At 45.9% G+C, this 16220-nt stretch overlaps 1 protein-coding gene across 1 annotated transcript in view; it reads right to left on the reverse strand.

Moving 5' to 3' along the window:
* Nucleotides 1-16220, reverse strand: part of FCHSD1 (FCH and double SH3 domains 1) — a 316141-nt gene that overhangs the window by 256808 nt on the left and 43113 nt on the right. Inside the window, exons 4-5 of the mRNA XM_078653503.1 lie at nt 412-485; nt 42-186 (exon numbers count right to left, since the gene is read on the reverse strand). Coding sequence (XP_078509629.1) covers nt 42-186; nt 412-485 — 219 coding nt within the window. The remainder of the gene's footprint in view (nt 1-41; nt 187-411; nt 486-16220) is intronic.

Raw genomic sequence — 16220 nt, forward strand, 5'->3', positions numbered from 1 at the left:
CCAAGCCGGGGCACTGCATCTTCCTGCTCATCTCAACCTACCTTCTTCAGCAGGTGCTCCTTCGCAGTCCGCGCCGTTTTCGCAGCTTCTGTCGTCAAGTTGCGGTAGTTTTCTGAAGCAGCCACTCTGGCTTGACCGTGGGAAGCTGTGCCTTCTACCACCGATTTCCACACTGCAAAGACACTCCTGCAAGGAACATGGATGGCAGGGCTTAAAGAAGCTTGCACCACGAGGCTCAGACGGGAGAGTCAGCATACCAGCATCACCCCACCATCCATAGGGGTGAGACTGGGCAACAATACTCATCCCTGCTTTTGTCTCCAGTAAAACTGAGGCGTAAACGCACCACAACACCCACCACAACAAAGACAAGAGAATCTGGAAACCCACTTCCCCTGGGCTGGCGCTCACCTGTTTCCGTTGGTCTCGTTTTTGCCACGATGCCAGTCTTTCTTCAGGTACTGGATGGACAGCCTCTGCAGGGCCTAAAACCACAGGCATGGTAAGAGTTACTCGCTGATGCACCTCCCCAGATAATTCAATACGCAAGCTTTTGAGAGACTGCACTGTTTTTCCCTGAAAGGATTGTATTTTTAAAAAGCAAGGTCGCGCCATGTTCAACATAGATGTGGAAGACCAGAATCTCTGGGTAGACAGGTGGTACGCTACATGAATAACAAAAACATTAATGGCCAGGAACCTGCACCAAAGATGAAGAGTAGCACCAGCTGTCACACAGCTATAGTGGATTGTCCTGAGATAATGTACCCGATCCCCAAGGAAGAATTTATGGGCGTGTCGTAGCTTGAGGGAAACGTCACCACACAACAGTCAGGGGCCATTCTGGCAGGAAGTAGTGTCTCTATTCCGTGCTGTGCCACTTGGTTACAGTCACAGCAGGAGGGTCCTGTTAGGGCTCCACTCTCCAATCACCAGTAATCACCCCCCAGGCTTCACCAGACCCAACCATGCCATGTGCCATTATATTCTCACAAAATCCACATCAGCATTCCCCCGCACCCATGTATGCAAACACACATCACGTCACTACATCATCCTCTTTCCTTACACAAAGGGCAAGCACCAAACCAAACTCCTGCTCCTTCTTCCACAAGCAGCTCACACGTGCTCACAAGGGCAACACACACCATCCCATCCTCATCGCCCAAATGTTGGAGTTGGACGCCAGGGTCTTCATAGAAGCGTCTGGAGTCATTCGAGTAGGAGGTAAGTTCTTTATTCCTTGTTAGGACCTTAGGTTACAGTCACAGCAGGTAGATCCTACTAGGGGCTCCACTCTCCCTTCAGCTGCAATCACCTCCGGGCTTCAACCAGCACACACACACATCAACATTCCATATTGCATCACACTCTTACAGCATCCGCTCAACATTCTACAGCATGCCCGTGCATGGAGAGAGAGGTCACATGACTACATCATCCCCTTTCCTTTCACACAAGACAAACCAGACATGCCACGGTATTACATCATCCGAGGAGTCGAGAGGGTAGAGGGTGACGCTAGGCCTGCAGGTACTAAAGTAAAAGAGGAGACCAGGGCAGGACATGTGATTGGGTCAACTGATGTGGTGACTGACTATATGCACTCTTCTTCAAAGCAGGGTGGTGGAGGATGACAAATGAAGAGATCTCTCAAGTAATCCTCTTTCATCTCTTTGTAGCTCAGCCAGTCCAGTTTTTTTTCATTGAATGCTGTGATTTGTAGTTCTATTTAACCAATATCAAAGACACAGAAGGCGAAGTACGAGAATTAAAAAAAGAAGTCCTGGGCTGGCTTAGGTACGTCTCACGCATGGAACTGGGAAACATGGGAGCTCTGAGACTGAGATGGGAAGATCAACTCTCGTGAAAACGGCCAGTTGGTCTCTGTTCGCTTCCTTACCAGGTCATCCCAGGTGCCCTTTAGCAGACTCCCGTCAGAACAATCATGGCTGTCAGCTCTGAATGCGCTCCCCTCACCGGTCGATGCAGCGCTCTTCTCTCTGGGGCCTGTGAACGGCGCACTCTGTAAATCATCCCCCTCCCCCCCCCGTCCTCTCAGCCCTCATGAGGAGGCCAGACACCGGCAGACTCATCGTGTCTCACACAGGAAGCAGAGACGCCGCAAGCTGTCTGCCACACACCTGCTGACATAACTGATACCAGCGCTTAAAGGCACTAGACCAGTGGTTCCCAAAGTTTTGGCTCCTGAGGACCCCCATTGAGTCAGCACTGGAAGCCAGGGACCCCCTAGCAATCTGTATAATTTAAATTTTAAACAGTAATCCGAAAAAAATAAACACAGGTGTGAACACAAAACAAATAGTCGAATTACTAAGGATTTTAGTATTTTATATTGAAAGAATCTGCAAAAAACTAAAAACGTTATTGGGAAGGTTGGTGCTGCATCTCCATGACTAACCTTTAAATTGTTGGTTTTATTTCACACTACGAGGCTCCTGCTCCTGCCAGGGCCAGTCTGGAAACCCAAAGCAGCCCTGGCAAATGTTTTCAGACCAGTCCCCACAGGGTGCACACCAAGTGCAGTCACTACAAAGGGGACTTTGGAAGGCTCTCCCCCCAAGACAATTTAGGAAACAATAGTGCATTCTACAACACATTTATCATTATATATTGAATTGTATTATCTTTAAAAGAATAGTAAATGATGACTTTACTATGCACCAGGATACGATAATCTTTGTTCGGGTTCTTCAGTAATTCCCTTTTTATCACACTCCAACAGTGCCTCTCGTCTCTCCATAGTCCCTGTGTCACATGTATTTCATTTGTTTTATAGCATCTCTCCTACCATTGATGTCAGAGCACTTTACAACACACACACATATAGGGCAGATTTACAAGATCCTTGCGCAACCGGTGCGTCACAAAAAGTGACACTCCGGCGGCGCATTTTAGTGCTCCATATTTATAAGAACAGGAAAAGCCACCCTGCATGACTTTTACTGTTCTTATAAACATGGCCCTTTGCACACAGGACTTTGCTTGAAAGGTGCATTTCATGGGTTTTGCTGAGAGTGTTCCCAAGCAACACCCATGAAACCAGACATTTCCAGATTTACGAGAAATCATGAATCTGGAAATGCGTCGAATGCTACACCTCTCCAAGGGAGGCGTAGGGAGGTGCAACAAGAAGAAATGTATTCATTTTTCCTCATTGTTTAGGAAGATGAAATCCCCTCTAGTGATTGTTTATGTGCAGAAAGGGACAACTACCTGAACATAAACAATCTCCCCACAACGCAGGCATCCTTGCACCATGGTACAAGGGTGCCTGTGCCGGCTAATGGCAGCAGTTTGTGCACCAGCGCAGGGAGAGCACTGAGATGCAACATACTATGATAAATATGTTGCATCCCTGTGCTTTGAAAGTGACTAAGTGCAGCACAGCCAAATGGCTTGCAGCACTCACTGAGTCACTTTCCTTGTAAATCTACCCCATAGAGACAATGAATCATACATGTAATAACATAAGGCAAAGGTGACTACTAGTTGTAGGATTCACATCATTCACACTGGTAGGTATAACACAGTGTTTAGCATTGACTTTAACAATGAAACTTTATTTCCATTCAAATAAACCTTTTTAGCAGCATCAGGATAATGAAAGACTGGGAAGAAACTTAAGTTACTATCTTGTACCATGCAGTTTGCAAACATCTTTTTGATGCCAGTTTATACGTCTCTGTGCTAGATCACAATTGTCACTTATAAACTGCACAGTAACTAAAGAATCTCTGTGACAAAAGCAGTAACTCATTGACCTATGCAGATCAAACATATTAACCCTCGGTGCTACATTAAATAAGTCAAGCTGCCACTGGACAAAACTCATCTCTCTCCAGCAGGAACATTAATCACTGGTGTTATCTTGGTCTTGACACTTTTATTGTTGCTCGAAAACTTCTAATTATACTTAGAACATTTGCAGTGCTTTTAAAACTGCTGCCTGCGGACCCCCTGGGAATGTGTCACGGACCCCTAGGGGTCCGCGGACCACAGTTTGGGAAACGCTGCACTAGACGACAACGGGCTCTCTGTCGTCTTCAGTGGAAATGGGACTGCCAGGGCCCTAACTCACGCGCCTGCGGCGAAGGGGAGGGGCCAACCCTTCACGAGGGGCCCATTTAGGGCAAGGGCAATTAATATTTGTGAGATATGTGAACCTCTCATCACATTCTGCAGGGAGGCCACGTCATTTTGCGTCACGCTACTGGAGACTGTGATACCAAAAAGACCACAGCCCTCCCCCCCCTGGCGGAATGTGTGGGAAAGTTACATTGCTGCCCTCACCTGCAGTCTAAATGTACAGCTGCCAGCACTCTGGACTAAGTTATCAGAAGAAACTGAAGAATGTAGGGACGTGCCCAGCATCTAAAGTTGCTGAATGACTACCTGTCATGAAGCTTTTTTTTCAGAACCAGGCATTCTGGGACCTGAAGTCTTGGTTCGCTTCAGTTGATTTAAATGAACTAAAACACTTGATTTGTAAAAGAAAAGCCTGAGCTGGAGCATTGCGTCCTCGGCGAAATAGAGCAGTCTGCACTGGCATAATATCAAATAATGCCGCACCCCCCTCTTTAGAATGTGGTGGGGACCCCCGAGACTGCCATATCGCATAGTCACAGTTTTTGTACTGAATGGGGCCCCCCTAATGGATGTTCATCCCACATCTCCAGCACAGTGGAGACTGCAGGGGCCGGCCATTAACCCCTAGTCAAGGTCAAACAGGCCTACATGGCAATCAGGCAGTGCCCGATGGGCTGGTCTGACAGGTCAGCGTGTGGGCCAGTGACTTTTGGCTCTTTGTGGGACCGTTTTATTATCTGATGGGCCGGTTTTTACTGCTGATTTTAATAGTAAAACACACTTTGCCAGTAGCAAGCTCAAATCTATGCAGTCTTCCATACCCTACCAAACACTTACATGTAAATGTTCGAAAGTGCCCCAAATTGCAAACATGAGCTTCGCTTTCGCTATTTAATTCACTATAGGGGGCCACTTTTATTTTGGTGCCCAGGCATATTTTCTGGCCCAGTCCTACCCTGGCCCTATTCATCCGGTAACCTTACCTGCGCCACAAAGGTTACTACATTGGGTTCACCCTAAGTCACTGGTTGAACAGTAGTACTGAAATGTCACACCTACATTTCTTGTACAGTGAACATCAGAACAATTATTCATGCCTCCCTCCGGGCAGTATACCCTTTCCGAGCATAACTGCGTGGTACTGTGTCTGCCCTAAAAAAGTGGCCATAATTATTAATCTTGACCATTATGTTGCACAAGGCACACGAACTGTCAGAGTCTAGTGCGATTTAGAATAATCGCTCGTGTTAAAACAATAACTCGATCACTATATCGTGCGTACGACTACAGTGTGTGCTGCAGCCCACTGAACTCGTTCTGCCTCTTAACAGACAGGCCTGCCTTCCTCAGACACAGACAGGTGACTGCACTCTGCGTCTGACAGCCCAGACCGGTGTCGTGCACCTCCTCAGATGGTAATCATTAACAATGGCTGCTTATTTACCACATGGGATACAGCATGAATTGTCTCTGGCACTAATAATAAATATTATTACCCACATATATGGTAAGTATTTTATAATCGTGATTTGGACCAGATACTTGAACGTTTGTTTATTTTCCGATTTTTGCATCTGGCGAACTAATCGACCGACAAGAGAGCTGTTTGGATTCCGAGTCCAATGTTTGTTTGACTTCCCTCGGGTTTCTGACAGCGCAAGCGTCTCACCCGGTCTGTTAAATGCCACATGCTCCGCATGCTGTCCTTGCACCACAAGCTCCTCACACTGTTTGTCCTTGCACCACAAGCTCCTCACACTGTTTGTCCTTGCACCACATGCTCCTCAGTGACCTTGCACCAAAAGCTCCACACAATTCGTCTTTGCACGACACGCACCACACGCTCCTCACACTGTTTGTCCTTGCACCACATGCTCCTCACACTGTTTGTCCTTGCACCACATGCTCCTCACACTGTTTATCCTTGCATCACAAGCTCCTCACACTGTTTGCCCTTGCACCACAAGCTCCTCACACTGTTTATCCTTGCACCACAAGCTCCTCACACTGTTTGTCCTTGCACCACAAGCTCCTCACACTGTTTGTCCTTGCACCACAAGCTCCTCACACTGTTTATCCTTGCACCACAAGCTCCTCACACTGTTTGTCCTTGCACCACAAGCTCCTCACACTGTTTATCCTTGCACCACAAGCTCCTCACACTGTTTGTCCTTGCACCACAAGCTCCTCACACTGTTTATCCTTGCACCACAAGCTCCTCACACTGTTTGTCCTTGCACCACAAGATCCTCATACTGTTTATCCTTGCACCACAAGCTACACAGTGTGTGTCCTTGCACCAAAAGCTTCACACACTTCGTCTTTGCACAACACGCACCACACGCTCCTCACACTGTTTGCCCTTGCACTACAAGCTCCTCACACGGTCTGTCCTTGCACCACAAGCTCCTCACACTGTCTTTCCTTGCACCACAAGCTCCTCACACTGTCTTTCCTTGCACCACAAGCTCCTCACACTGTCTGTCCTTGCACCACAAGCTCCTCACACTGTTTGCCCTTGCACCAAAAGCTCCTCACACGGTTTGCCCTTGCAGCACAAGCTCCTCACAGTGTCTGTCCTTGCACCACAAGCTCCTCACACTGTCTGTCCTTGCACCTCAAGCTCCTCACACTGTCTGTCCTTGCACCACAAGCACCTTACATTGTCCTTGCACCACAAGCTCCTCACACTGTCTGCCCTTGCATCACAAGCTCCTCACACTGTTTGCCCTTGCACCACAAGCTCCTCACACTGTCTGTCCTTGCGCCACAAGCTCCTCACACTGTCTGTCCTTGCACCACAAGCACCTCACATTGCCCTTGCACCACAAGCACCTCACACTATTTCTGTGCTCCAAGTGCCTCACAGCCTGTTCATACGAAACAAGCTCCTTGCACTATTTGTCCTTGCACCACAAGCTCCTCACACTGTTTTCCCTTGCACCACAAGCTCCTCGCACTGTTTTCCCTTACACCACAAGCTCCTCACACTGTCCTTGCACCACATGCTCCTCACACTGTCTATCCTTCGACCACAAGCTTCTCACACTGTTCGTCCTTGCACCAAAAGCTCCTCACGCTTCCTCTTTGCACGACACGCACCACATGCTTCTCACACTGTTTGCCCTTGCACCGCAATCTCCTCACACTGTTTGTCCTTGCACTACAAGCTGCTCACACTGTCTGTCCTTGCACCACAAGCTGCTCACACTGTTTGCCCTTGCACCACAAGCTCCTCACACTGTCTGTCCTTGCACCACAAGCTCCTCACAATGTCTGTCCTTCCACCATAAGCAACTCACACTATTTGTGTGCTCCAAGTGCCTTACAGCCTGATCATACGAAACAAGCTCCTTACACTATTTTCCTTGCACCACAAACTCCTCACACTGTTTTCCCTTGCACCACAAGCTCCTCACACTGTTTGCCCTTACATCAAAAGCTCCTCACACTGTCTATCCTTACACCATACGCTTCTCACACTGTTTGTCCTTGCATCACAAGCTCCTCACACGGTTTGCCCTTGCACCACAAGCTCCTCACACTGTCTGTCCTTGCACCATAAGCACCTCACACTGTCCTTGTACCACAAGGTCCTCACACGGTCTGTCATTGCACCATAAGCACCTAACACTATTTGGGTGCTCTAAAGGCGTTGCAGCCTGTTCGTAATGAAACAAGCTCCTCATACTATTTGTCCTTGCACCACAAGCTCCTCACACTGTTTTCTGTTGTCCCACAAGCTCCTCACACTGTTTCCCTTACACCACAAGCTCCTCCTCCTTGCACCACAAGCTCCTCACTGTCTGTCCTTGCATCAAAAGCTCCTCAAACTGTCCTTGCAACAAAAGCTCCTCACACTGTCTTTGCACCAAAAGCTCCTCACACTGTCCTTGCATCAAAAGCTCCTCACACTGTCCTTGCATCAAAAGCTCCTCACACTGTCTGTCCTTGCACCATAAGCTTCTCACACTATTTGTCCTTGCACAAAAAGCTCCTCACACTGCCCTTGCACTACAAGCTCCTCACACTGTTTGCCCTTGCACCACCGACTCCTCACAATGTTTGCCCTTGCACCACAAGCTCCTCACATTGTCCTTGCACCACAAGCTCCTAACACGGTCTGTCCTTGCACCACAAGCTCCTCACACTATTTGTTCTTGCCACAGAAGCTCCTCAAACTGTCCTTGCACCACAGGCTACTCACACTGTTTGCCCTTACGCAACAAGCTCCTCACACTGTTTGCGCTAGCACCACAAGCTCCTCATACTGTTTGCGCTTGCACAACAAGCTCCTCACACTTCGTCCTTGCACCAAAAGCTCCTCAAACTGTTTGTCTATGCAGCACAAGCTCCTTACACTATTCATCATTTTGTCTCAGGCCTCGCGGGGGATCCATGCACACCGAGCTCCTCAGCCTGTTAACATGTCCAGACACTATAGTGGCGCTGAAAACATTTTCAGAGTGGGGTACAGGCCGATAACATGGTCTCATATGCGACAGTCAACATTCAAAACACAACCAATGCTGCTAGAAGAAAAAAACATCTGAAGGGCCCCTTTATTGTTTATTATCTAGCACAAATGTGCTGTAGCCAACAATATAATGATTACATTCACTTGGAGAGTGTATAAATCCATTGTAATCGGCTTGCACGGGACAGAGTGGCTGCAGACATCCCACAGTCCCTTGCCTGGGAGAGAGTAGTTCAAGCTATCACGTGCTCCCTTTCCATAGAGAGGTTAGTACTATATACTCCCGACCCCCCAACCAGGAGTGTGTATTAGCAAAAGTGCTGTTGTGAAACTATTTCAACTTGCTCTCTATCCTCTCTAAAGGAGCCAGAATGCGTGGTAACTGTCGCTGGTGGTTGGTTGTGTCTGCATGGGATGGATTTTTGTGGTTTGTGGATTTGAAGAATGACAGTGTCCATTTGGTGGATGGACAAAACTTACAGTAGACCCCTTTCTAGAGGTTCAACCATCCACAAAGTCATACCTCAGACTAGAAAAAAGGTGCTGTGATGACATACTTATGCAAAAAGAACAATTGATAAGCAGAATAATATCACACATTCACCCCAGTACAGAGATCTGGGCCTAAATCCATTGTTTTTTTGCTCATCAAGCCATTCCAGTTTGGACCCAGCCATATGCAAATCAGTCTTGGCCCTGCGCCCAATGGGAACAGTCCAGCCCAAACTGCCGGCCAGGTCCTCCCTGGACTGGAAACAAGCCTCCTAGGACCGGTTTCGGGGTTTGACCCCTCATCAGCAAGGATAGCATGACTCCAGTGGCATGGAGAGCACGGGAGTAGGTTGTATGCCATACAACTACTAATTAACAATAACCCCATACAAACAAGTATTGCCCACACCAATGCCAGTCTATATACTAAGTAAAATTACTTCTTCATATATTAGTAAGTTTGTGTGCAGTATTTATAAAGCGCAAGCCTAGCAAAGAGGCACCAGAGAGCTTTAAAGGGTTAAAGAAAGTCAACAGGTGATAGGAGGGATAGCTAGTTTGTGTACTGTTACTACATCATGATATTGAGTTATTTCCTAAATTGGAGCACGATTGGGGAAGTCTTGATGGATACAGGGATATAGTTTCAGAATATGGGTGCATAGACCTGTTGTCCTGTTTTTTTATTTTTTGCTGCCCTTTTTCGTCTCCAGTCGAATAGAGTCCTTGCTGCACGTGTGCTGATAGCCACACATGTGGGTTTGTCACCCAAGTTAGACAAAGGAGCTGCTTCTATCGGCTTTGTAGATGTTGCAGCTGGTTTGAAAATGGTGCAGGATGGCAAGGGGAGCCATTAGTGTTCCATCAGGGTGGGGTGATGTGGACATAATTCTTCAGACCATTAATGATGACTGCTGCAGTATGTATGGTGCCCCTGAGTGGGGCCAGTGTGGAGTCTAGGAGGCAACGAAGAAGGTCATTGCCACCATCCATATGTAAGAGTAGAAGGGCTAGAAGAGCTGTTTTTGAAGGTGCTTGCTGGGAAGAATGGTTTCACGTTCTTAAGTAAAAAGAGCTGGTACCAGGCCTTCTTGGTTTTAGCTGGCGATGTGCTCCTCGGGGGTGAGATCTGCATCAAAGGTAATCTAAGTGACTTGGCTCCGAGTAAAAGTTTGGATCTGAATCCGCCCAGGTTCCAGGTGTTGAACCTGGTTTAGACTAGGTATTGTTTTTTGTTCTTGGCGAATAGCAGGCATTTTGGTTTGGTGGAGTTGAGCTTCAGGTGCTGGGCATTCAAGCCTGGACTAAGTGCATGCAGTGTTTGAGGTGCTGGATGTCTGGAGTAGATGAGACTTTCAATATAGGTGTGTGTTGTCACCATATGAATGACATTTTGAAGTGATCTGTGAGTAGTACTCCAAAGGGCTCCATATAAAGGTGGCAGATGACGGAAGGCAACATTGAACTTTGGGAAACTCAGTAGGTTATCTGGATGTTCTGGGACCTGGAGGTGCATATAGGAATAAACTGGTGTTAATTTGAAAGGTAGGACGAGAACCAGTGAAGGACATTTACACTGAATCCCACTTAACACTTCATGCTGTGGAGGAGGGTGGGGTGGGCAGAGGAGTCAAAGGCACCTGAGATGTCCTGTAATATCAGGAGAAATGGTTTGTCCTTATCTGTGACCAGGAGGGCATCACCTATTATCCATAAGGTAGCGGTCTCCATGCTGGAACATGATCTGATGCCGGATTGATAGTTGTACATGAGATGGATGGCGTTGTTGTGATCTTGAAGTTGTGCATAAGATGCTTTTGAGTGATCAGCCAGTAGTTGGCAAGGTCAGCAGAGTCAAAATCAGGAGGATCTGACCTGTCTTGGGAACTTCAGGGAAGATGTCTTGATTGAGGAAGGGATTATTAATGATGAGTACCGGTGAGAGAGCTTAGGTGGAAATGGTCTAATGATGAATGAGGGCAAGCCATCATCTTCCTAGACACTGACTTTGAGGGAGATGAGTATGATGGCGAGGTTGTTGAGAAACAAGGTTTGAAAGAGGACCACAGGGCGCTGCTGTGCAAAGGAGAGGGTGTCAAAGGAGAAGCAAGTTTGTTGCGATATGCTGTTGTATCTTCTATCATTTTCACAGAGTAACTCGTTGATGGGGTTGCACTAGTCTCTGGAGAGTGGGATTGGAGGCCCAGGCAGCGTGTTGATGCAGTACTTCTGCATCTATAGATTTTATGCTTGTATTGGAAGATTCATTGAAGATGATAGAGTACTACTTGACTTTGGCTGATGTGATGAGCTGTTTGTATGATGAGCAAAGGGACTTCTAGAGGGTGTTGTCAGGAGCTGTGGTTTAAATCTATTTTAGTTCATGTCTGCAGATAGAGCATTTGCTATCAGCGAGGTCTTTGGAGTACCAGGGTGCTGAAGGGCTGGGCTTGCACTTTGAGTATCAGTTGCAGCACAGATCCATTGAATAGATGAATGTGCACCTGTGAAAATGCATAAACACTGGTATAGCTGGACGATAGAGTGCTTGAGTGTGTAGCTGATTAATGGTTGAGTGCATGGATGGGTGGTTGAATGGGTGAGGGCATAGATGAATGGTGAATAGGTGAGTGGAGGGATCGCTTGATGAATTAACGAGAAAATGCATGCACGGATGCAGAAAGATTACACCAATATTATAGGCTGAGGCCTTAACAGACATCAAAATACTATTAAAACATTAAGAATTGACAATATTATGCCAGTGAAAACAATACACCAGACTTGGCACTATTGTGGAAACAATGCTCAAAATATATACAGGTTTGCTACAATTGTGCCACTGCTAGGATTAGGCAGATGTTGGCATCAGCAAGCTAAGTGTATCAACATTACATCAATAATTACTGCTATCATGCAATGGCCAACATTGTGCATGTGGAGGGCTTGAATATGCCATTGATTGTCCCATTCTGACAAGAACTACCGCTATAATGCCAAGACCAGCATAATGCCTGAAGTGTACACCATCATGTCGTGGGTTTCCAGAGTATACATAATACTACCACCATAATGCACGGCATGCATTAGGCTAAGGGTAACCATCATCATACCATGGATTCCACAGTATATCTATAATCAGTAGCCCATACCTTTCTTGTCTGTCACATTCAACTATATGTGCAGGGAAAGAATTGTGTGTAGTCGATCACAACACAATGAGTCTAAAATGCCATCAAAATCCTTATAAAGCAAACCCAAGCACACACATTGCCAATGCTCCTCCTTCATAGACACCAAAAAAGGACACACCCAATGGCATTTCCTTCCCACCATGAAGCCACTGACTTTTTTTGCTTTTTAAAAATGTCCAAGAAAACCCAGCTGACACACCAACACAACACAAGAATACACTACATAATATAACAGAGCAGCACAGCAACATTAATTATTTCCAATTCTGAAAAACCTGTCACCCATGTCTGAGATCGATGGAAATTCTATAAGCTCAAGGGTCTGGTCTACAGATGGATAGGGAAGGACTGAATCCCGATTTCAGGAAAAAGAGATAAACCAGAGGAGAATCCGCCAATGGAATTTCGTCCAGCATACAATACCTATGTATGGACATTCCAAAAGTGTATTTTCCTCTAGAATAATCACTTCTTCTACAAATCCGCTAATTTTTTGCCCATGAAAGTGATGAGTGGCTATTGTGGCAGGACTCATCTTACAAAAGAAATGTTGCCGGCTATTATTTTTCTTTTACAGATGTAAACAGTGACCCATAACTAATGAAATGAAAGTTTAGTTTCATGCAACTGAGTAGATATATGCTATGGTTTGTATTTCACTTTGAATATTTACGCCGATATTAAAATAATAGATGTGTGTTGTAACAGTAAACATGAAACTCCCTCCAGTGTGGGATTTGTGGGTTATACACGGCGGTGGGCACATGCTTTTCTTCTGTTCAGAGCTACAAATACTGTCTGGACAAGCCGCCTGGACCTCAGGCGACCGTCTATGATTTACGCAAAAACTATTTCTAGCTTTAACCTATCACAAATTACTAAAGAAAGTTATACATGGCAGTGCAGCACAATGCCAGGAATGTTACAAAAGTTAACTGGTCACCTTCCATTTGTAGATTGTTCTTTGTAGGTTTAAAACGATGATCATATTTCCTAGATGATAGACTTGGCAAGGGCTTTCATCTGCTGTAAATTATATACATCAGGAGAAGGCTTCGTTTTTGTCATGAACGAATTTTAGTTTACATAGCAGTTTTTCCCCCCACACACTATTCTAAAAGCTACAGTTACTTGGAAATGGGATTCAGAGAGAAGAATTGTAAACATTCTGCATCACTTTTGGAGGTCGTGTCTTGAATCTTAACGTGTCTCACAATAAGACTGTAGAACATTCACTGTTTCACATAGTTCTCTCTTTTCCTCTGCTAGTTACTGCTGGTATTAATACCCCACCCATTGAGAAACACCGATTGATCTCTAAGTGCATGAGTTTTTTTTATGGTATATCATTTATTTATGTAGATTGTCATTCACCGGTATGAAACCTGGCTGTTCTCTGCATGGGAGGGATGCCAAAGGACCTTTGCAGGGCCTCACAAGGATATATACTCTTAAGTGGAGGAGGGGTGACATCCTCCTTCCTAGGAAACTCCAAGCGGATATAAGAGGGAATGTGTAAGGAGGGCATTACCCAACTTCTCCTGGGAAGCTTCACATGGCAAGATGAGAAATACAGTTCTGACCTATTCTTATATGGAATCCTACCATCAACAGTCACCAAACCAGTTTGGGTCAGACCACTCTTGGTTTTCCATGGAAGGCAATAAATGTAAAACGGCTACGCAAGGGTGCCCAGTTTTCGAACGTTACTAGAGTAACCTTTTGAAATCTTTGAGCTGCACACTCCTTTAACAGAGCATTCAGCATAAGACAGAGACCGTGGTAAAGTGTGAGTAGAGGGAACAAGGGTAGGAGCATCCCCCCCCACCTGTCCTAGGAGCTTTATTTCATGGTATTTCAGTTTGAAGAGTCAGATTTTAGAGAGGCACTTGCAACTCTGTGGTACAGGCCTTCCTGATCTGAAAGAAGCCGTGGAAGGTTGTGTGTGGCCTCTTGTGAGGCTCCCATGAGGCAGAACACCGCTGGAGGTAGAACCACTGAGGGAAAAAGACAGAACCGCAAACATGCGCAGTGCGGGACTTGGAAGCAGATGAGACTGCTGAAGTGGGGGGGGGGGGAGTGATCACCCAGACTAAGTCTTGCATGCTTTGCTCTATGAAAGGATGAGTGTCCGCTGATCTCCGGGTAGATCTCCGAGTTACAACGGAACCCTCTTGTGGAGCAGAGGAGAGGATGTGGTCTCACGTCTAGACTGTCCACTTTGGAGTTGGGAAGCCAAGGTTCGAGCCTCGGGGTCGACTCCACATCCTGTGGTTCTGGGCAAATCACTTAATCTCCCCATGCCTACCACAAATATAAATGTGTCCTTGTGTAACGTAACTGGTGCACATGCACAGTGCTCTAGTACCTTCGGGTCCAGTTCGCGCTATATAAATCTGCAAAACAAACAAAAAACTGGTCTAGCAGTGGGCTTGGTGAACATTCTTTGTTAGAAATGGAAAGTAAGTGATAAAGCTAACTCACACTCATGGCTGTTTGGTATTCAGAAGGAAGAAGGAGAGAACTTCGGTGTCAACTCCAAGGAATGAACTGATAACTGAGATGGAGGAGGAGGAGGAGCCCCTACTGGCTTAGACAGACTTGGAAGGACCAGAAGAGCCCCCTGTCTGCCCCAGAGACACCAGCCAAAGAAATACCCACAGGAACTCTGAACTTTCGAAGCTGCAAACTGTGCTGGACTAAAATACAGGGCTGACTCTCAACCAGCCCCTCTGGTCAGACTGTAGGCAAGAGGCTGCCTGGGGTTGGGAGGCGTGTTCCATGACTGGAAGGGGTAAGAAGCCTCCAGGGGCCACTTGAGACTACTATGGAGGAACCTTCATTGACTGTCTATGCAGAACAGATACATGATGCTGAGCTGTTCTTTCTGTTACATAACGTTCTATGACTTTGCAATGACTGGTGCACTTTTTGTCGTTTTGGCCTTATTTTGATCATAAAATTATTTTTTCTATTTACTAAGGTGGTCTGGGAGTTTTACCGAGTTGTTTCTTGATACAGGTTTCGTTTTGGTACTGCTAAGCCAAAACACACTTTTTCCAAAGTAGCCTTCTGTCTAGTTCCTGTACTACCAAGAGATAGATGAGATTGTCTTAAAGAAAAAGTGTTTAACCTGACAAGCGGCTAGTTTTTCACAGAGGGGGAGAATGTGACCCCTGAGCGACCCCGCTACCCAAAGGACGTAAATAATTAATATGTAACATCCAGCAGTATTTTGTAGGGATGTTGCCTAATGGAAACAGTTGTTCTCAGACGCTTTATATTGTGGCTATGGAGAAAACCCAAAACTGAACATGAATTTTAAATGACTTCTGGACGTGCAGAATAAGAGGTACACCTTTGATTTCAAAACGTGTACTTTTTTGCTGAGTGTAACATTATATATATTTTACACAGAGTATTACCTCATGTAAAGAGGGCAGTGTAAATAAAATGGCATTCCCCAGTCTGCCATTACAGACAAATTGCTAATTGCTAGTGAATAACATTTTTTATAAGGACCTGCTGAATGCATATATATTTTTCTTTCTTAAGAAACCTATGTATTTAATATAGCACTTAAGTTTGTATGAATTGGTGTTACATTGGCAAACTAGCTAGATAATGCCACATAATTACCAGTAAGGTTTATCTATAATTGTATAATTTTGCCCACATTTTGGCTTTACGTTGTCACATAATTTTTTCATCCTTGTAACATAATTTTGTCCAAGAATGCTGCAGAATTTCAGTGGCCCTGAGTACGGGGCAGATTGCATTTGCCAGTGCTCGAATGCGTTGCAACTCTCCTTACACCACGAACGCAGAACATTAGTCCTAAATGGCGGAATTCATGCCAGGAATTAATGATCTCCACAAGCCAGGCGTGCACACAAGAAAACTAGACATTACGGGGAACTTGCCCTCCATCTACCATCGTGACAAAC

The sequence above is a fragment of the Lissotriton helveticus genome, chromosome 7 (assembly GCF_964261635.1).
Source record: "Lissotriton helveticus chromosome 7, aLisHel1.1, whole genome shotgun sequence".
Taxonomy (NCBI): domain Eukaryota; kingdom Metazoa; phylum Chordata; class Amphibia; order Caudata; family Salamandridae; genus Lissotriton; species Lissotriton helveticus.